The 22,325-nt window shown below is 42.1% G+C and overlaps 1 protein-coding gene across 1 annotated transcript; it reads right to left on the reverse strand.

The window, feature by feature from the left end:
• Positions 1–344: 344 nt before the first annotated feature.
• On the reverse strand, positions 345–19,213 carry Spesp1 (sperm equatorial segment protein 1). Its single transcript, XM_063256852.1, has 2 exons — positions 18,704–19,213; positions 345–1,631 (listed from the first exon to the last, which is right to left on the reverse strand). Exons 1-2 carry the CDS (start codon positions 18,774–18,776, stop codon positions 469–471), a joined length of 1,236 nt encoding a protein of 411 aa, XP_063112922.1. The 5' UTR covers positions 18,777–19,213; the 3' UTR covers positions 345–468.
• Between the last annotated feature and the right edge of the window lie 3,112 nt (positions 19,214–22,325).

Here is a 22,325-nt window from a genome sequence, read left to right on the forward strand (position 1 = left end):
AGTAGATCCAGATAAAAGTATTTCTGATACATGTCCCAACTATGCCATTCAGATAGAAAACTGAGATTCTTTAGAAGAGTAATAAAGACAATGTACCTAAACATTTTACATTTATATATGCAATTATTTAAAATTGGCTATAGCAGGACAGTATACAGTCTCTTAGCCAGAAAACAGACAAATTTAGTTAACCATTATTTTAAAGATCAGATCTCTACAACTTTCTAAATTTGGAGGGAGCAGTCAGGAATCAAACTTAGGACCTTGCCAGGTGGGCGCTTATGCCACTGAGCTGTATCTCTGGCCCATCACAACTTTCTAAATTAATGAGAAAAACTACTAACTCCAAAACCAAAATTTTATTTCAAATCATTGGATTTTCAGTGCATATAAAAGTTTTCATTATACATAACATATAAGCATGTTAGTACACTGAACTACATTAGAAAATAGATACAGCTTTAGAAATCACCAGAATGCTTGTTTTCCTGTGTATGAATGCATTTTGCCTGGGTATTTTATGTTATTACTATTTCTTTTTAACCTCAGAACCTCACGCTTGCCGGGCAGGCTCTGTGCCACTGAGTTATATCCCCGGCCCTTCACCTTATTTCTTAGTAACCTCCTATTTAGGCTTTGAGTGTCATCTTGACCTACACATAATATGTTTTGCAATGTATTCAATACTATGGTTGCCTTTTCTCTCATGTCTGGTGGAATATAGTCAATATCTAAATACTTTGATAACTTAGATCTAGACTTATACAGCATGTCGATAACAGTTTTGATGCCGTAGAGCCCCTTTCTGGTTGGTCCTTCTGGAAAGACGTGGGATTCGTACATTTTTTCCAGGGTGTGCTCTGCTGCGGCTGCCAGAGCGAGACTTCGCTTCAGGCTCTCCTTGGAGCCCTCAATGATCTCTTGATACTCTGGATCATTGCTGTCACCCAGCGGTGCCTGTTGCAGCTGGAAGTGGATATCTGAGATTTTCCTTAAAATGTCATCATTGTTCATGATCTGGGAATGATGATGAACTGGCTCTTCAAAGTTTTCACCGGAGAGCTGGGGAACGTCTTCCCACTCCGTGGACCACTCCGAGTCTGTGTTTGCATGTGTGGAGGTGTCGGGAGGGCTGGTGGAGGACCTGGTGGTGGACCTCATGGCCTGGGTGTGTTCCACCTCCTGCTCTGGCTCCGGCTCCGGCTTTGGCTCTGGCTCCAGCTCTGGCTCTGGCTCTGGCTCGCTTTCCACATAAGGTTCTTTGGTGCGCAAGACGATGGAGACATTGTTGGGTTTGATGGACCAGAAGGCTGTGGTCTCAGGGGCTGTGGGGCTCTGAGGAGGTACCCTGCTCCCAGGAGGTATCCTGCTGTCTGAGCCCAGTGTGGAGCCTGTGCCAGGGAACACTGAGCTGTACCCGCTGGTGGGGGTGCCATCCTCAATGGCCGCGTTTCCCAGGGTGCTGAGTGCCTTCAGTCTTGACACGGCCGGATCTGGAGAATAGACATGTTTTGGAGACTTTGATGCTTTCTCCTGGGCTGACTGTCTTGTGGGGACGCTCAGTATTAGGTTCTCTAACACTTGCACATAATGATTCAAGTTTTTTTCTTCACTGGGTGACACAGTTAACCCTTGGGGGCGGGAATCAAACACATAATAAGTAGCATTTACTATTCTATGTGACACAACAACAGAATCTACTAACCTAAATCTGTTTCTTATTTACTGAAAAGTGGAAATAAAGAAGCGAGGAGCAAAGCATTTTTGAGGCAGGGCCGACTCTCACTTAAAATGAGCAAAATTATGTTTTCAGGTTCTTAATAAAATGAATGAGTCAGACTGGTGCAAAAGAGGCATCGCTTGACATCTTTTTAACTTGTTTTTTCATGTAAGGTAGGATTCAATGGGAACCCCGGCCCTTGATTGTGTCCACTAACTCAGTTTGCTAGAACAGGCTCCTACTGGCTCAGGAGTGCAACTGTTCCGTTTTTAGGAATGTTGCCAGCCAGATGTTAAGATACCAACATCACTAGAAATTAAGTATCTTAACCTTCCAATTAAAACAAAGGTTAATTGAAAACACAAGCAAATAGAATACTTAAGTGCCTACTAGGGAAGCTGGAAAGTCAAAAGGGAGGGAAAGGGGGTACTTACTACTAGGTGACTCCTGAAAAAAGTCTTGAAGTACCCATTATCCCCTTCTACTGTTACTCAGGCAACGCCAAAACCCTGTTCACAGCTGCCTAGCAACCAAGCACCCTGCCTCCTACCTTGCTTTTCTTCCTTCCTTAATGTATACTGTTCTATTCTTAAATCCATCCTCTCTCCACACATTCCCCACCCCCTGCTTCTGACCTCCCTTTAAGCATCTACATATTTTATAAAAGGATCTTCTCAGCTCTGCACTAATCAGGACTCTTCTCCATAAAAAGCTGCCAGCAAGGTAGTAAAAGGCAGTTAGCCTCAAATATCCTCCCTGATGACTCTGGCCACTGAACAAACCTGTTTTTCTCCATTTTTCATGAGACGCCTGAAAGTTGAACAAAATTCAAGTTCTTACAGAGAATACACTGGCCTGACTAGAAGCTGAGTTATTATACCTTGAATGCTTGTGGTCTATGCCGGTATAATATCTCCTCTACTTTTACCAAGCAAACAGAAATGTCCCAGAATGTGGCTTAGGTAAGAATCTGCTCCAGCCTCTGACATGGATGTGTGACTCCTGTGGTCTCTCAGGCAGGATGCTATCTCTTAAGTTGATCCAAGGCTTCGCTGGAATCTCAGATTTGGGAGCTATGGGCGAGCTGAGCTACCTGCACTTCCTGTTACAGTGGAAGGAGAACTGGCCATGTGATGCAAATAACAGGAAAGGAAAGGAAATGGTACTAACAACTGTAGAAACAAAAATAGCAAGAACTCTGAAGAGGAAGTTGGAAGATAGTGATTGATAGCTCTAACTCACGGAGTGATTAGTAGGTACAGGCACTATATTTAAGGGCCTGGAATGTGAAGAGTGTTTTGGTGAAGAGAAAAAAGAAGATACTTGGTAAGGACAAGTAATTTGTCTTAAATTCAATTTGTAAGCCGGACGGCTGGGGTTTGAACACAGCCTGCCTGCAAAGCAGGTGTGCATAAGGGGTACAAGAATGTCATGAAGAAATGCCACAGGGCTGCTGGCAAAGAGTAAGGGTGTGGTGAGGAGAAACATCCTTGCAGGAACACAATTCTTATTTTAAAATATACGTGAATATTAAGTGTTGGAGGACTCCCTGGATGGCTCTCCTTGAGTAAAGAGGAATTATCTCCATTTTGGCTAAAACTGGCTCTGTCTCCATGTACTGATATGTACAGAGCTGGCTAAGCTATTTCCTTCTCCCTGCAATTGGCTCTAAGCAATGTAAGTAGGGCTGGCTGAGGTGCTGATCCTTAATCTTTGAAATGACAGTCACTGTTTCCCTGCCCCGTGATTCCAAAAAACATGATTGAGTCGGACAGGATGAAGAGCCACAGCTCCAGCTGTCAACTGGGATCTAGCCTTGAGATAAGAGGCTATGACTTCCCAGGGCAGAGAAGTTTACATGTCAGAGCTGAAGAACCTGACCCCAAAATATTAGATGCTACCTCTATTGTGTTATGCAGGCTACTCTTTCTGCATAACCTCCCCCCTGCTATTGTAGAGGTGATTTCAGGCCTCCTATCTAGCCCAGCTCATAGCATCCACATATTTCCCACCATTCTCGCAGTCACTCATCTGCTATCCATTCCCTTCTTCACAAATAAAACCCAGGTTGGGCCCTGGGGTCATGGCCTTTGTTCCAGTGAACCACCATCTTGGCTAGACTTAGGACCCCTTTGGCTCCCCATAACTATAAATATGTCTTACTGTCTTTATTGTTGCTGTGGGTTGCACTGGAACTCGCAGATCAGAATTAACTTATTGGTGTTCCAATAACTTTTCCTTGGGATTACAAACATAAACTCCCCAGACCAAGATAAGGTCAGGGAAAGGATCTCTATAATTAAGTAAAATAAAATAAATAAAACATGCAAAATTCTGCCCAGTGCCAACTGGACTATTATATTTAAAAATACATATATGGGGCTGGGGATTTAGCTCAGCGGCATAAGCGCCTGCTTTGCAAGCAGGCAGTCGTGAGTTCGATCCCAGGTACCGATAAAAACAAAAAACAAAACAAAAACAAAATAAAAATACATATGCACATTAAGATAAAATTTTAAAACAATACAAAATTTTGCTCTACTATAAAAAATTCATACCTTCCATATGTTAAGATATATCTAGGAATACTGATGACAATCTAAATACAGTGTTTTCTTACTTCAAAGCATAAGTGGGAACTGAGTCAGGTAAAAATAAGTTAACTACTCTTAAATTTATCATGAGAAAAACAGGAATCAGGAGAAAAGTCAGTGTCTCCCAAGAATTGGCCACGCTGGGATTGGGAGGACCTACCAAGAAGCCAACAAGTCAGCCTTTCTGGTAAACCACACAAGACATGCAGGTTCGAGGAAGAGAGAAGTCAAGATAGTGCCTCCTGAGAGTAACATTCCCCCATCCAGCAACCAGCTGGTTCCAAGGACAGGCTGAGTTGATAGCAACTAAGGTACATAAAGCAACTAAATGCTTGTATTGTTTGGTTGATTTTGCAAGCCTGGGGCCGGCTTTCTGAGCATCTCTTGGGAGGATGACAGCATGCAATTTAGCGAGTATGGGGGATTTCTTTCTATCTTGTCTTTGAAGCCCAATGTAGTTCTCACTGTTTTGCTTTGTTCTGATTAATCATTTTGCTCTACTCAATATTCTGTTTTGATTGGTTTTAGTCTGTTTTATTTTTGGCTTTATACCTGATGGAATGACAATAGTTATTGTGAAGATAACAAGATATACTATGGTAGCTATTGTTGTTTTCCTAGTATCCTGCCTTGAAATTCTGTACCAATTTTGCTGCTTTGTTTCGACTGGCTTTCTCTCTTTTGTTTCGTTGAATTTTACTGTCTTTAAAATAAACAAAACAAAACAAAACAAACAGGAACCAAAGTTTTTTTGTGGATAAACCCAGTTTCCTATGTATCATAAATTTTTAGTCATTCAAATTTGTTATATATTTAAATATTTGCATACATTATGTTTGCATTATGCTTCTAAACTAGGCTAGAAATATTTTGTTTTTTGGTTTGGCTACACAGGGTGTTAACTATAGTTCTGCTGTATGCTTATGACTTGTGTGAATATTAAAATGTCATGCTGGCAGGCATAACGGCACATCCCTATAATCCCAATAATTGAGAGGCTGAGGTAAGAGGATTGTCAGGAATTTTGGGCCAACTTTGACTACATAGTGAGTTCAAGGCCAGGCTGAACTACTTAGCAAGAGCCTGTCTGGAAAAAACATGTCATGCTTATAACTCTGTTTTGTATTGTATTTACTGGACAGTACCACCTACATTTAAGAAATTATTTTTAAAGAATAGAAGTTTAGGGCTGGGGATTTAGCTCAGTGGCACAAGCGCCTGCCTTGCAAGCAGGCAGTCATGAGTTCAATCCCTAGTACCGATAAAAAAAAAAAAAAGAACAGAAGTTTAATTGGGCAAGAGGTGGCACATGCCTGTCATTCCAGCACGTTGGGAGGCTGAGGCAGAAGATTGCAAGCTGTAACCCAGTCTGGGCAACTCAGTAAGTTAGCAAGATCCTGGCTCATAATTAAAAACTTTTTGAAAGTGCTAGGATTATTTCCAAAAGATGAAAAATATTTTCAAAAGATGAGAAGTATAAAATAAAAAGCGGCCTTTATTCTGAGAACACGGAGAGAGATGACCGGCACCCCCACCGCTGGCGTCCGGCGATCTCTCCGGTGGACACATGGCATGGGGGCATGTAAATAGCTTCAGTTTGGGGTAGAACCTAAGGCGGGCATTAGGGATGCACAGGTAACCCATTGGTTCTAGGTTTGGCGCCATATGTAAATTTCCAGGGGCGGGAAGATGGCGTCACAGGTAACTTCCTAGGGGCAGGGGAAATAGGGGCTTCCTGCTTCCGGTTGTGGCTTTCCTGGCTACAGTGTCCTGTCTGGGCCAAAACCCTTTCATATCCAGTCTTATGATTATTATTATGAAAAGGGGCGAAGATTTCTCTCTTTAACTACTTCCTGCTGGCAGAGGGCACTGTACTGTAGCCTAGGGGAGTTGATGGGATGAAGGTTGATGCCCAGGTAGATGCTGGTGCCAGGTGTTTTGGCCAGGACAACTTCACTGGTGAATGTACGTATGTTAGACTGGAAAAACAAAGAGACAAGATGTTATGAGGAGACATGGCACTGTCATATTTAAGGAACCAGGTGAGGTAGAGGGAAAGGTGCCTTTGATTTAGACATGTTCCACGGTAAGGCAGAATTCTGAAAATTAAATGTGGGGTTAGGAGAAATGATGTTATGAGAGGTGATTATTCCCCCATCTGAAAGCATAAAAGTTAAGAGGGTAGGTGTATAAAACTTATCTCTTGTCCAGGAGTTGAACTGGAAGAAACAGGGGGAGCAGGGAAGGCGATGGCTGTCCCAGTATAGGGAAGGTAAGGTAAGGCTTTCAGGGATGTCACGTTTAACCAGACAGCTGAGAGTAGAAAGAACTGCAACTGTTATCATATAGAACATTATGAAGATTATCTTACACATGATGTGGGAGTCTTTAGGAAAGACTGGCAAGAGTCCTGCTGTAAAAATGATCATTAATAGAATGTAAGAAATTAGGAACCAAAGTGGATAACAAAACATGACTTAGCCTGTTAACTGTGGCTGCGAGGCCTTTGTGAGATGGAGATGGGTAGGTGACAGAAGATGAGATGACCATTCAGATTTAGGGCTGGGAGGGCACCTCTTAGCCTGAGTGATGTGAAACCAGGATGGGAGTCCAGCAACTTTGATTTAGGCATGGGTCGCTGAAACCTGGTTCTATCAGCAGTTTACCTGATTGTGGGAAAGGCTTTTATGTATCCTGAAAAAGTATAAACAAAGTGAAAAGACAAAATGTATCTGTCAGTCTTGACTAGGGTTGTCTGACAAATTGGTGAGTAAGAAAGGAAGGGGGTGGTTTATATCACTGAGGAGAGGTCCACCAGCAACAACAGGTGGAAGCTGTGAAAGCATTTTAAGATTTAGGACTGGGACCTGCACAAAATAGGCTCTGTTTATAAATGGCATAGGTTGACCATCAATACCCTGTCATAGAGATTGAGGACTTAATATAGCAGCCTGAATACTCAGGAAGAACTCTGTATATACGGCCTCTATGTCCACAAATGTAGAGAATGTCTTACCTGAGACTTTAGTGTGACTTGGAATCTGAGACGGACACCTTAAAGGGACTGTTGTTGCCCTGAACCCCCTCAGTCTTCAGCAGCAATTTTTTTCAGCAATGGGATCTGGCAGTGTCGGCATTTTCTGTGAGGGCTAGAAGTTAGGATGGCTTACCCACGCTTTGGTGGCTAGGACAGTTCAGCAGCCCTGGAGTAAGGTCTCAAAGAACACCAGGATGGGGCATTTTGTTGCCCAATGTCTTCTGCTGCATTTGAGTGTGGTCCATGGGGGGCCAGTAGCTCCGCCTTGTGTAGGTTTACCTGCCCAGAACTCCAAGTGTCACAAGTGTTAAAAATATGAAAAAACATATTAAGATCTCTATAAGGTTTGAAGGTCAAGTTTTGCCTTTTTGTTTGGGATTTGGACTACAGTAGAATTAAGTAAGTATGTAGGAATTTAATATTGGCATTTTAGATCAGAGAGCAGGCTTTATCTGGATGTCACACCGCTTTTTTTTTAATAGGGTGTCACGTGGAATTAACAAAAAAGGCTTTAGTCTGCCCAAAAAGGCCTTAATGGAAACATTTTACAGTAAAGGTTTAGCAATCTTATGAATAGATCTATCAAAACTGATCTAATACTGTCAAATTTTGAACACATTTACTTTTAAAGTTGTTATTTGCAGTAGTATGAACCAAGACAAATAAAATAAAACTTAAAAGAAAACCCTTGTCTTGAAATAGAGCTAGTGGTTCCCAGCAAAAAGGAATTTACAACCTTAGTTGTTAAACAGGAGATTGGTGAAGGCTTTGATTGATAAACAAGGCTGGTAAAATTATCAGGTGGCCAGTAACTTTGATTAAATGGTTTGAGAATTGTGATTAAAACAATAGCATCTCTTGAGCAGAGCCGAATTGTAAAAAATGCATGCCTGAGTGAAACTGCTGAGCTGCTGTTTTGTGGCACGCCGGCAGAGCACACCCAGCGTGGGGGTGGGGCAAGTGCTGGGACGTGGCGTGCAGGGGCAGGCTGGGACTGCCCTCAGAAACATGTAAGATGGCAGCGACGATGATGATGATGGCGCATGGGGGAGGGAGGGGCTGGGATGACGCATGGGGGAGGGGCTGGGAGGCAGCCCGATGCAGCATGCGAAGCTGGAACTGCTCACGGGGCTTGAGGATTAGAAAGCCAATTTAGGAACACAGCTGAGTTTTTATCATCCTCCTGGACCTATTTTAAAAGTTTGTTATAGTTAGTTTGCTTGTCCTGCTCTGGCACAGCTATAGGCCCAGGGTCATTATCAGTGGTGTTTACCTCATGTCTGTGATCAGCTTCTTTTTGAGCTGCTTGCCACAGCTGATTCTGTTCTTGTGAGCTGAGAGTGGTATTTGGAATCCCATAAACATCCTTAAAATGTAAATCATAACAATTAGTAATAAATTTAAATTGCCTGATATAATCCTCTGGGTCATCAGAGAGGCTACCTAATTTATGGGCAGTCTGAGATAGATCAGAAAGGGAAAAAGGCACATGGATGTTAACAAGTCCTTTGGGGCCAGCTTGCTCCCGAAGCGGTAGCAGAGCCTGAGGAGAAGATTCCGGAGTAGAGGGCCATTGGGCAGCCATCTGTCTGGTAGCCGCGTGTGAGCAATCATCTGTAGAGTGGCTACAGAACTGCTGCCGGTCACCCTGGGAAACACAGGCAGATGGCGTCTCACTGTGTGCCTTGCAGCGAGAGGACTGCTGTCGGCAGCACAATGAAACATCATGTGCACTGCAACAGGGCAGCTGTTGCAGTTCACAAGAGGAGCCACAAGGGGGCACCAGTTGGCAGTGAGGGTCCTGGGAACATGGCAGCGCCTTGTCACGTGACCCAAAACATGGCGGCGCCCTGTCGCCAATGTGACCCTCCTGAACATGGCAGCGCCATGCCATGTGGCAGAGGGTTGCAACATGGTGACTGTTCCTGGCGCAAGCTGGAACAATCACGCCACCTGCTGGAAGGACATAGCGACCGAGACCTAGTGTGGTGGGCGGGCGGTGAGAATGCTGTAGGGGATAGAGAATTCTCAGGAGAAGAAGAAGTCAGAGACTGTGAGGAAGCGCTAACAGAGGGACCAGAGCCGCTGGGAGAGTTATGGGTCCCAGGAAGAGGGGAAGAGGGGAAGAGGATCACACAGCGGGAGATCCCTATTAGGGATCTAATCCCTATTAGAGCGGCTGAGAGAATCAGGCATAGGGGGAGAGGAGAGCGGTCCGGCGGGAGGTAACGGCAGGGAATGAGTTTGGGGGTAGGCAGGCAGCGGCTGGGAAAACACCAGAGGGCAGGATGAAAAAGTTTACAGCGCAGTAGACTTAGCTAAAAGTATCTGAGCAGGAGCACAAGACTTAATGAGAGATGGGTGTGTTCTCAGAATAAGAAAGGCCTTAATATAAGGGAGTTCTAATAACTTGTTGCCAGCTTGACAAAAATCATACAAGTTCCTGAGAATGCAGGGGTCAAATGTTCCTTCTTTGTGCCAACGCTTGCCGATAAGCGGGTAGGTTGGCCAGACTTTCTGGCAGTAAAAAGTTAATTGTTTAGTTTTTATGGTACTTTTAATTTTTAGAGTACGTAAATTGGAAATTAGGCATTGTAAAGGCATCTTTTGGGAGTTAGAAAATACATTCCCCATGACTGATTCAGGCAAGAAAAAAGCCGGTGGTCCAGAACAAGCCGTCACTCATTTGTGGCACCACGCGGCGGCTACGGTTCCAAAAACTCGTAAATTCCAGTCGTCATTGAGAGATTTACGAGTGGAGCCCACATGGGGTCGGTAACAGTTTTTCCCGTGAAAGCGCGAGGCTTTAAGGGAAGTGAGGCAATTCTTTCAGTGTGGGTGGTCCAAAAATCTCTGCTTTGGGCTACCCGAACACAAAGAACGTGAGAGATTTTGTGGACGCAGGTTTGCCCAGAAAGAACCCTGCCCTGGGCTGTCCTAAGGATGTGAAAATGCACAGACCCACTCGAATGGGGAGAACAGTCGACTGGGTCTGCCCAGTGCCAAAAGTTCCCCCAGGGAGTGCTCACCTGAAATCAATCTGGCCGATGCTGAGTGCAGGAGGCTGGCGACAGGGACGTCTTGGGGAAGGAAAAAGCTCGGGATTAATCCAGGATGTTACCTGGTTATCGGCTAGGGGACTCAACTGGGTGTGTCCCAGGAGTCAATCACCTGCCAATCAAGTCACGGCACCAAATGCTAGGATTATTTCCAAAAGATGAAAAATATTTCCAAAAGATGAGAAGTATAAAATAAAAAGCAGCCTTTATTCTGAGAACATGGAGAGAGATGACCGGCACCCCCACCGCTGGCGTCCGGCGATCTCTCCGGCAGACACGTGGCGTGGGGGCATGTAAATAGCTTCAGTTTGGGGTGGAACCTAAGGTGGGCATTAGGGATGCACAGGTAACCCATTGGTCCTAGGTTTGGCGCCATATATAAATTTCCAGGGGCAGGAAGATGGTGTCACAGGTAACTTCCTAGGGGCAGGGGAGATGGGGCTTCCTGCTTCTGGTTGTGGCTTTCCTGGCTACAGTGTCCTGTTGGGCCAAAATCCTTTCAGACAGGACTGGGGAATTAGCTCAATTCTCAGTAACGCTCCCCAAAAAATTTTTTCTAAAAATTTAATTTTACTAAGGTGTTATTTTCACTGTAGATTTAAAAGCTAATTGAAATTTATAAACCAAGAATTGTATTTCCCACTTTAATTATATCATGATTTTATTATTTTCAGTAAGAAAAGTAATATGAAAATTATCAAATTTAAGACTATAGATCTGAAAATAGAACTCATGAGGTTTTAGGGAGGTTTTGTTTTTGCTTTTTTTATTTTTTTACCATAGAGCTGGGAGTGGCTTGGTTCCTTTGTCTCATTTGAGAAAATTTGATTTCTTTCTTTCTTTTTTTTTTTTTTTTTTTTGAGACAGGGTCTTGTTACCTAGTTCAGGCTGGTTTTGAACTCACTATGTAGCCCAGGCTGGCCTTGAATTTGCAGCAATCCTCCTGCCTTCTGAGTGCTGGCATTGCCTAGGTATGAGTCATCACACCTGGCTGAAACTTTGATTTTTGTGGCCAAAGATACTATTACATTTTAGAAATATTTAATGTAATTTTTTTTTTTTTTTTGGTATCGGGGATCAAACTCATGACTGCGTGCTTGTAAGGCAGGCACTTACGCCGTTGAGTTAAATCCCGAGCCCCTTAATGTAATTTTAAGGCCAAGGCAGTTCCTTTAAATGATCTAGGATGTGTAAATTTACTGTTTTTAAACAGAAACTGTATAATAAACAGTAAGGCTCGCATTGAACTAACTCTCCCAGGATCCAAACTGCTTGCCTGCAGAGGCATTGGTCTCAGCAGGACTCAGCTCAGCACTGAGGCTGTCACTGACAAACACAGGATGTTGTAAAAGAGATAAGGTAGGACAAGGAATCTTACAGGTGCCCAGGTATCTGGGGACATGCAAAAATTTACACCGGATGCCTCATGGACTCTACCTACTGAGATGTAAGACAGCTGGAGAACTTTGACCATTTTTCTTTCTTTCAAGCTCTATGAAAAAATTCCCCTTTCTCTTTGCTCCTGGCAGATGACCTTATCACCCTCTGTATGCCTGCACCCAGGCACAACAAACCCCACGCCATGTCGCCTTCACAAAAGCCTATTAAAAGGGCTCTACCTCGGTGTTGATCCTTACACAAGCCACACCAACAAAACTTACTATTCTGTTATTTATGTAAATATGTATACTGTAAACTAAATTTTTAAAGTGATATCTGGAAGCCTCAAGTTTTTTTTTTTGTTTGTTTGGTTTTTTTTTTTTTTTTTTTTTTTTTTTTTTTTTTTTGTGGTACCAGGGATCAAACTCACGACCTCACACTTGTAGCAGGCACTTTATGCTACTGTGCTAAATCTCTGGCCCCAGCTGAGTGCTATTGTAAGTGAACTGATTTAACAAAATTTTCCCGGGTAAGCTTTATATTAAAAAATGAAAGCAAAAAGCAACCAAATACTTCTTTCTTTCTGAGAAATGACAGTATGCCAAAAATTGCATTAAACTATGATAGTAATGAAAGGTGAACACTGAAAATCTTATACAGTAACATACTACTTCATTAACAACTAAGGTGTGAAGAAAGAAAAAAGCCTATTACCTTAAATCTTGGCCCAAGAAGCAATAGTTTCTAAATTGAATAAAAGGAAAACCAAATCACTCATACTTCTTCTGTAGGAAAAAGAACAGGGGAAAATATAGTATTTTAAAGATGTATAATCCTAAATTTGAGAACTTTTATATGAAATGTTTGCTTTAAAGGGTAATAAAAGATAGCTACAATAGAAGTAGGTAACTTTAGCATTTAAATCATTTTAAAAGACATAAAGAAAACTAATTGAAATTTTAGAACAGAAAAACACAGTAACTGAAAACAATTTTTTTTAGTGCTTAGGAACAACAAAAAAATTCTGGGCACCTGAAGCAGGAGGAACTCATTGGACAATTTAGTGACTTAGTGAAACTATCTTGAAATAAAAATAAAAAAGGATTGAGGGAACTGTAGTGAAGCCAGCAGCCTCAATACCCAGCACCTGCAAAAAAATATTCAATGAATATAGACTGATAGCAATTGCTCAATTTGAACACAGAGAAAAAACCAGGAAGTCACAGAGAGAAAGAAATTAATAGAACCTTAAGGACTTGTAAAATTAACAAAAAGATCTAACATTCATCTTTGAGAAGAGGTTGAGTCGGAAAAAATATTAAAAAAGAAAAAGTGGCTGCAGTTTCCTCCAATTTGGCAAAAGACAGGAACATAATAAAGATTTAAGAGATCAAGTGAACTAAAAAACAGTAAAAGAAACTCCAAGAAACTCATACCAAAACATGTGATGGTCAAACTTGTGAAAACTAAAGATGAAACAAAAAAATGCTGAAAGAAGCAAGAGAGAAACAAATATTCTTTGTACAGGGAAGAAAAGGACCAAGAACCTAGAATTCTGTATCCAAGGGAAACATCATTCAGGAATCAAGGTAATCAAGAATTGCTCAGATAAAGAAAAATTAAGAGAAGTTGCTGCTGGAACTTGCTTTCCTACTAGAAGGGCTACATTATGTTCACCATACACAAAGGAAATGGCAAATGGAATCCTAGAACCTCAGACAGGAAGAAAGAGGAAAACTATGGATAAATACAATAAGTTTTTGCAAATTATGGCTTGAGTTTTCCAAATTAAGTCTTAAAAGGAGAAACAAGAATTACAACATTCTAAGGTTCTTAATGTGTGCAAAAAAAGAAATTTAAGACAGCCATGAATGAGGGACAGTAACAGGATAGAAAGAGAAGTAATGTCTCTACAGTTCACTCAGACTGGTAAATTATGATACTACAAGACTGTGGAAAGTTATACTGTTCAAATATATATGATACCAAGGTGATTCAAAGTAATGTTTAGGCTACACAAAGAGATACATTAAAAAACAATAAGTCAAAATGGAATTCTAAGACCAAAACAAAAACATGTCCCTCAATAGAAAATGAAGTCAGATATGACAGAGTATACTTGTAAACCCAGCACTGGGGAGGCTGAGGCAGGAGGACCACTGTGAGTTCAAAGCCAGCCGGGGCTACACAATGAATTCAAGGCTGGCCTGCACTACATAGTGAGACTCTGTCTCAAAAAATAAAATAAAATAAAATTTTAATAAATAAAATGGATACCATCTTATCATGCACTTAAATAAAATTTATGTTTTAAAAACTAAGGTTTAAAGGCAAACGCTACTGTTAATTTAAATATATGGTTTGATAAAGAATAAATATCTGCTAAGTGATAGGTAGAAGCAGAAAGTACCAGGAGGGAATTGGTAGCTCAGTACAGCAGCAAAGATGAGGCAGCCTAGAACACAGGAGGCCGGGAGTTTCATGCCAGCGTGGTCAAAAACAAACACGAATGTGTTTTAAGAAGAAAAGATGATTTTTTAAAAAGTTGCCCACCAAGACAAGCAAGTTCACTCGATGCTGTCTGGTCTTTGTGCTTTAAGGACTCAGACTCTTTGTCCTTGGCCTGCAACCTTAATGTGATAAAGGTGACTACAACCAAAATTCACCCAAGAATTTTGTATGCTTGTCTTTTAAAGATTCCAATATAAGTAGGATTTTTAGTATGGCGAGCTTTTTCTACCGCTTCTTATGATGGATTCAGTTTTTAATTTTGGGGGACAGATCAACAAGTAGTTATGTTCATACGAATTGAGAGTTCTGGCTAAAGAAATGTAACTTGATGTCCTCACGCTTCCTGGTGTTTCTGTCTGGGCTCCTCCTTCCCACTGAACGTGGCTGCACTTCTGTGACTTCCCAGGTCCATGGGACATTAGCAGTTCTGATAGCTAAGAGCTTGCATTTGGGGGCTTGCAGAGCTCCTCTTGGAAGCCAGCTACTGTGGTATTAAAAAAAACCCTGGCATTGATTCAGGAAGAGGAGGATTTGTGTTGGGAAAGCTCTGGCTCATGAGAAGCCACCTTGACCTTCTGGTCCCAGTAGAGCTTCCAGCTGATGGAAGCTGCATGAGTGAGCTCAGTGACACCCCGTGACGCAGTCTCATGAAAAATGATGGGAGGCAGTCTTTTACGCTACAAACAGTAACAAGACAGACTTTTAAAAAGGAATACAACTTGAATTCAGGGGAAGAGTAATCCTCATAAGCTCCTGACTTCAAAATATGTGTTCTAGTTCTGTTAGTTAAAATGTCCAAAGTACCAGTACCACCCACCACAAGCTTGGTGTGTGCCCCAGGCACCTGGTGTTTCGCGTCAGGTTGTACTATGTCTTCTTGGAGGGATGCGTGATTTTGTCAGAGCAGAGACAATCCAAGTAGGTTGGGGGTAACTAGTTAATGTCAGAAACAACTACTCTTTAAAAAATAAACAGGATTCTACCAAAAAGACACAGAAAGCAGCTCCCGGGGATTCTGACTGGTCAAGGTATGAATATTGGAATCTCCGAAAAAAATTACCATTAGGCAAAATAAATCATGTGGTTTAAAAAGCCACAAACAGGCCAGGTTGCTACTCTAACACCTCCCTTGCCTTTGGGGTTTGTTAGAACAAAGAACAAGGACAGAGCAGAGACACACGGAGGTGGACGGAACCCCCCTTTAATACCAATCTAGAGAAGCAGTGAAGAGGTTTTGTCGCCCTGGACTGCAATCTGTGCCCTTAACTCTATTTCTGCTCATTTGTACAATAAGGTGACCTGGAAAAAAGCACTTTATTCGTGAGATACAAAACTTCCCCCAAACTGACATTTTACAGTCTTGTATTTGCCGCTATGAATATTTAGTGACAAATTATAAAAGGCAAATTCTATACTTTTAGCAATAGTTAATATTTTTGAATACATAAATATGTTGTGACTTCAGAAATTATGCACTGTTTAAAAGCAGAAGGAATTCTCATTAAGTAATAAAGCAAATTTTACACTAAAAATACACGAAAGAGGGATGTTTTTTAAAAATTCAAAAGTAAGTGGCTTAAGGATATAGCTTAGCGGCACAAGCACCTGCCTGGCAAGCACAAGGTCCTAAGCCTGATTCCTGATACCAAAAATAAAATACAATAAAATAAAAAGTGATATAAAAATTCAAAAGTAATAGCTGGGTGTGATGGCACACACCTATAATCCCAGCACTCAGGATGCTGAGGCAGGAGGATCACTATGTTCAAGACTATCCTGGACTACATAGTGATTTCAAGGCCAGTGTAAACAACATACTGAGACTCTGTATTTAAAATTCTGAAAAATCAGATACAGGCAACTAAATGAATGCACAAAAATTAAGTATATAGTATATTTATTTGGCACCACCAGGATGTAAGTGTTGCCTTCTATATATCCAAGCCTCCTTCCTGTCAAGCTGAATTAGATTAAAATGGTACTGAGGATTTCAATAAATGTATTTATTTAATATGCCTGTGCTGCTTGAATAAGAAAATCTCAAAATTGTCCTGGTAGCCCAGAAAAATGTATTGAGATTTGCTTTTCATTAGAAAAACCAATGCACCTTATCTCTGGCATGAAAGAAAATTTTTTTATTTGCAGCTCTTGCCAACAGTAGTTTTAGCAATGTCCATATAAAATATATAACTGATTTAAATCAAATCAACTGAAATAAGCCCAGTTTTGTTTGGTATACTTATATAAGTAAAAAAAAAAAAAATAGGAGACAGTAAAAAAGCCAGATCTAGAGAAATAAGTAACCTTGCTCTTCATATTCCTTTATCTATTTCTATGAAAAATAAATAAATTACATTTTCAAGGTATCGTCTGTGTTTCATAACCTGAATATATTTATGTCTTTATATATTTGTGTACTCCATACAGAATCATTCCTCATTCTCAGGAGTGCCCTTTCATTTCCTAAAAGCTCTAAGAAAGTTTAGGGGGAAAGGTGCAAAGAAAATAGGCCACAGAACTGTGGAATCAGGTGGGAGACTGCTCTGTGTTAAGCATACAGGGACTGCGGTAAAGGTCCTAGCTAGGATTAATGTCACTTCAATGAAAGTCCTTCTGTATGCTACTGGAGACTTGCTGCCCTGCCACTCCCAAAATGCAATATACTGTTCTTAGTACTAACGATAGTCAAGTATGTCATTTTCGTTGTGTTTTCGGTTCTTTATGGGAAGGAAGAAACATTTTACAAAGACTTTGACTTAAAAACAGCTTAAAATAATAAAAACTGAATTTAAAGGTTAATTTTAGTTATCTGGATGCTTTATCCAGAATTTTTCCCACTGCTATTCATGATAATTTAAGGTTGGGGTGTGTTTTCATTTTTTTTTAAACTTTTTTTTTTTTTATCGGTACCGGGGACCGAACTCACGACCACCGGCTTGCAAGGCAGGTGCTTATGCTGCTGAGCTAAATCCCCAGCCCCTGTGTTTTCATTTTTTAAATTTAATGTTTTTTAAAAGCAAGGTCTCACTACCTCATTCAGGTTGGCCTTGAACTCATGGCAATCCTCCTGCCTCAGCCTCCCAAGTACTAGGATTACAGGCATGCACCACCATGCCTGGCTTTTAAATCTAATTTTTTTCCAGTATGCGGATTGAACCCAGGGCCTTGTACCTGTTAGGTAAGCTCTTTACCACTGAGTTACATCCCCAGAACCCTGCCCTTTTTTCTTTTGAAACAGTGCTTCTCCAGATTACCCAGATTGGCCTCGATTTTACAATCTTTTTGCCTCAGCCTTTTGACTACCTAGGCTTATAGGGTGAGACAACATTTTCAGCTCAACTAACAGCTTTTAACAATTCTGAAATATGCGTAATTACTACACTTTTTTCACACCTACTTGCTAAATTTTATGAATTGACTTCGTTAAAACAAACTCCAACAATATTAAATGTCACAGTGAATGAACTGCAGTTAGACCATAAATGCAAACGTCACAGCAGCACCAGATACCATACTTAGTCGTATCTCAAAACATCTACATGACACTGGCAATGTAATGTCTCAGCAATGCTGAATTTAACCTTCAGCTATTGAGGGGAACAAAAATAGTCCCTTGAGAATCATAAGAATTCTGCTTAACCTTGGCTTTGAGCTCCTTTCAGTCAAGTTGCTCTAAAAGACAGCATCCTTGGGTCAATGAGTGACCTGGCCAGCTGCCTATAGTGTGGGGGCACTTTCCAACTTTTATCACAGGGTCAAGGGTCAGACAGTAAATATTTTAAAGTTTGCAAATCTTACGTGTTAAACAACCACTTAACAGCTATATATATTACAGCAGCCAGGGCCAGTGCATAAAGGGATGGCCATAGCTCCTATAAATCTTTAAGAGCAGTGAAATCTGAACTTCATTCTCTTTACATATTATGAAGAGGACACTTCATATTTATGTTTTTTAAAATGTTGCTGGGTGTGATGATGCATGCCTGTAATCCCAGCACTCTAGGAAACTGAGGCAGGAAAACACCGAATTGGAGTCAGTCTAGCAACTTAATGATAGTGTGAGACTCTGTCTCAAAAACTAAAGGGCTAGGAGATGTGACTAAGTGTAAAGGCCCTGGGTTCAGTTTTCAGTAGGAAAAAAAAAGTCAAAATTGGTGTCAGTAGGCTAGCCATACAAAAACATACGAATCTGGCCCGCAGTCCGCGGCTCCTGTTTTGTTCTCTGGGTTGCGAATGCCAAGCAGGAGACAAGGGTGATGGAGGAAAAGTGTCCCCTCAGGGGCAGCGCAGATGGGTGACAGAGGGACACGCAGCACCCTGGAAAGGGGCAGGAGAACTGTGGGACCCCGAGCAGCACGGAACTCTAGGGCTGTGCCCTGGCTAGGGCGGGCCGGTCACTTACTCCGGGACGCCGGAAACGCCGGCAAGCAGGCAGGCCATAGCCACAGGGCGACCAGAAGAATTACAGACTTCATGGGCGTAGGCCGCAGCACTCCGCTATGCCTCTAGAACTTCATGGGGCCACCAGGCCGAGTACTTCAGGGTCGAAAGGGGAGGGTGTCAGCGGCGACCGTCTCACCTCAGGGCCTGGGGCGCCAGGCAACGGTGGACGCCTGCGGGTCACGAACAGGGTGGGGCAGGTGGGCGCGAGAGGCAGCGCATGCGCGCCCCCATTCCTACCCCACCCCCTCGCGCTGAATGCTAAATCTGATTGCCTCGACGGCGAGCTGATGCAGGCACCTGAGCTGGGCGGGTAGGCGGCTATGCGTGTCTCATCTGGGGACATAGACCTAGACAGAATGGAGGAAAGCTTGCGCTTCCTAAACCTGAAAGTAAGTTCAGGCTAGTTGCGCGGTTGGACAGATTTTGGAGGTGAAAGATGGGCGGTGACATTAAAGACACCTTAAAGGAACCTGAGTTGTTCTTTTATTTTTAGTTTTTAAGGAATGAAATCCCTTTCATTGACATTTTTTGAGAAATTAGGGTTGGAAGAGAGTGTACCTACAAAGGAATAACATGAAATTTTGGATGTTGACAGTGGTTAACTGTTAAATATTATAAAATTGTATACTAAAAATCTATTTTACTGTATGAACTTTTATTTTTATTTTTATTATTTTCGTGACAGGGTCTCCCTTTGTAGTTCAGGCTAGCCTTGAACTCATTGTGTAGTTCAGCCTGGCCTCGAACCCATGTCGATCCCCCTGCCTCAGCCTCCCCAGTGCTGGGATTGCAGGCATGTGCCACTATGCCCACCTTGTATGATTACTTTTTGAAATTCATATGTACTCATATCTCTGCCTCAGGAAGCAAAGGAGCTTGGGTTTTTGTCTGAAGCAGTAGGGAGATCCTGCAGGGTTTTAAATTGGGATAGATGCCTGGAGGTTTCCATTTCAAAGGTCACTCTCCCTGTGGCATCAAGAATGAATTGGAGGGAAGCAAAACCAGAGGACAGAGCAAGTTAGAATGTTGTAGTAATCTAGACATAGGTTTGATGGGGGCTTGGACTCAGGATGGCAGAGAACAGGGGATATTGGACAGATTGGGGAAACATTTAGAGCTAAAGTCAACAGGGTTAGGGGATTATTTGAAATGGTGAGTGAGGGAGGAGAAGATGATGCCCAGTTTCCTAGATCGGGCATCTGGATATGTGGTGGAACATTTTATCGAGATGGGGAACATTTATATAGGGATGGAATATGATGAGTTTCATATTCAAAACTGGTACAGTGAGGTGGGCTTGGGGCCTCCTCCCAGAGTGCCCTGTGGAGTGAGCAGATGGATATGGCACGTCATTATGTAGAAGTGGGGATAGCTGATATTGTATGAAGAGAGTGTTTAGCCCAGAAAGCCACCGGGCCTGGGATAGAGCTCTAGGATAGGCTAGAAAATAAGATGGACCTGTACCAGGGACCAAAAATGGGGAGAGGAAAAGATGGAGACCAGAAAAGCTTCATGGAAAAAGGAATCTCAGGTTGTCAGATGCTTCTTAGATGTAGATACAGCAACATGAGCCCTGACAGAAGCAGTTTCAATGGAATGGTTTGGGCAGAAGCCAAACCCCAGGGAGCTGAGGAATGAGTAAGAGGTGATAAAGTGGTGACAGGTAGCACAGTACAGGCAACTTTTTTGAGGCTAGCGCGTGAGTCTTCAGTGTGTTCCACCAATGCTTAATCCAAATATAGTGGCATGCTAGAATCCAACAGTTGCAACTATCTGGAAAGCAACTTGGACTATGTAACAAAATGTTAACATAAACCCTCTGGTATACATTACATCATATAAATTCATGGGAGTAAACTTTATGTTCAAAGATAACCATAATGTGTAATATAAAGACAAAGTACAAATTAAGAGAATGGTGCAGCTAGGGACTGAATGTTTGTGGCCCTCTCTCATTCACATGTTGAAATCCTAACCTCTCAACCTGGTGTGATGAGTATGAGATGGTGCTTTTGAGGGGTGATTAAGTCTTGGGGGCAGAACCCTCAAGAATGAAATTAGTCCCTTTGTAGCAGAGAGCTCCCTCATCTCGGCTCTGTGTGGGGACATATGCAGATGAAGTATAATAAAAATGGGCTCCCACTAGACACCGGATCTGTTTATCTGAAATCTGCACGCTTGTAGCTGGATCAGGTGGACTGCTTACGTCTGCCCAGCCAGAGACATCTGACATCAGGCAGGCCTGTATCTTAGCCCAGAAGGAAGCTGAGTGTGTGGCTATCCACTAGCAGGTAGAAGGCACTCAGTAAATCTTTAGCTGAGTGTAACTGACCTTAACTTTAGTCTTAAGAATACAAGAGATGATGGGACATCACTTTAGAGATCAGGACACAAAAGGGCTATGGCCCCCATCTTAAGCACACCCTGTCACTCGCTGATTCTCGGTGAGGGAAGTCAGCAGCCATGATATGAGCTGACCCCAGGAAGGACATCTCCAGCCAACAACCAATGTGCACCTGTGGCCTGATGCAATTGCATGAATGAACTTGGAGAGATACTGCCAGGCAAGCCTGGAGGTGACCCAGACCTAACTGACATCTGGACTGTAGCCTTCTGAGAAACTCAGAGCCAGGAGCACCTGGCTAAACCATGTCCAGAATCCTGACCCGCATAGCCTATAAGACAATAAAAGGTTGTCATTGGATGGAGAGGGAATAAAGCATTTGCCCAAGCAATCGCTGCAAACAAGGGCCGAGATTTATTTATCCAAAAGGATCACATCTGGAAAAGTGCCCGCAGCTGGCTGCACTGCTTGATTGAGTTTACAAACATCAGTTATCTTTATCAACCAACCAGACTGGAAGGTTAGCTGTATCTTCAAACCTCTGATCATAGCTAGTGTTTAGGAATTCATGTGACTTCTGTAGTGCTCCTTGGATTGAGTAGGGAGGAGCGTGGAATAACAGTGTGTGGGCATGGATTAGGTAAAAATTCCTTTAATCTTTTCCTTTTAATCTTTAAAATAATTAAAATTCCTTTTAATCTTTTCACCCCACTCTACCCAGTGACCTGCTGTGACATTCTGGATCTCTAGGAGTTAGTTGTCAATCATCCTGAGGATTGGGACTTTCCTTTTTAGGGCAGATTTATATATTCATCACCACTAGCCCATTTGCAGAAGATAACAACTTAAAAGTCATAATGCATACTTATGATGTTATTACTGAATTTTCCTTTGAGGATTTCTGGCTTTGCTATGAGGTTCTGGACTTGTTTTTTTTTTTTTTTGTTTGTTTGTTTTGTTTTTGTTTTTTCTGTGACCTTGTACTTGATAGATGCTTTGCCACTGAGCTATGTCCCAACCCCGAGATTCTGGATTTGTAAATATGCTTAGGTCTGGGAACTCGTTAAGGTGTTGCAAGTGAGAGTCAAGGAAAATGTCTGTTCTATTAGGCTTAGACTGGGGTTCTTTTTTGTTTGTTTGCTTGGTTGGTTGTAGAAATCCAGAAAGACCTTAGTTAGCAGCTTTCATCTTGTGAACTATCAATTGTGACACAGCCCAGGTATATTTTAACTGTGGA

This window comes from Cavia porcellus, unplaced genomic scaffold (assembly GCF_034190915.1).
Source record: "Cavia porcellus strain 051 isolate PalLab524CR breed Dunkin Hartley unplaced genomic scaffold, mCavPor4.1 scaffold_10, whole genome shotgun sequence".
Lineage (NCBI taxonomy): Eukaryota > Metazoa > Chordata > Mammalia > Rodentia > Caviidae > Cavia > Cavia porcellus.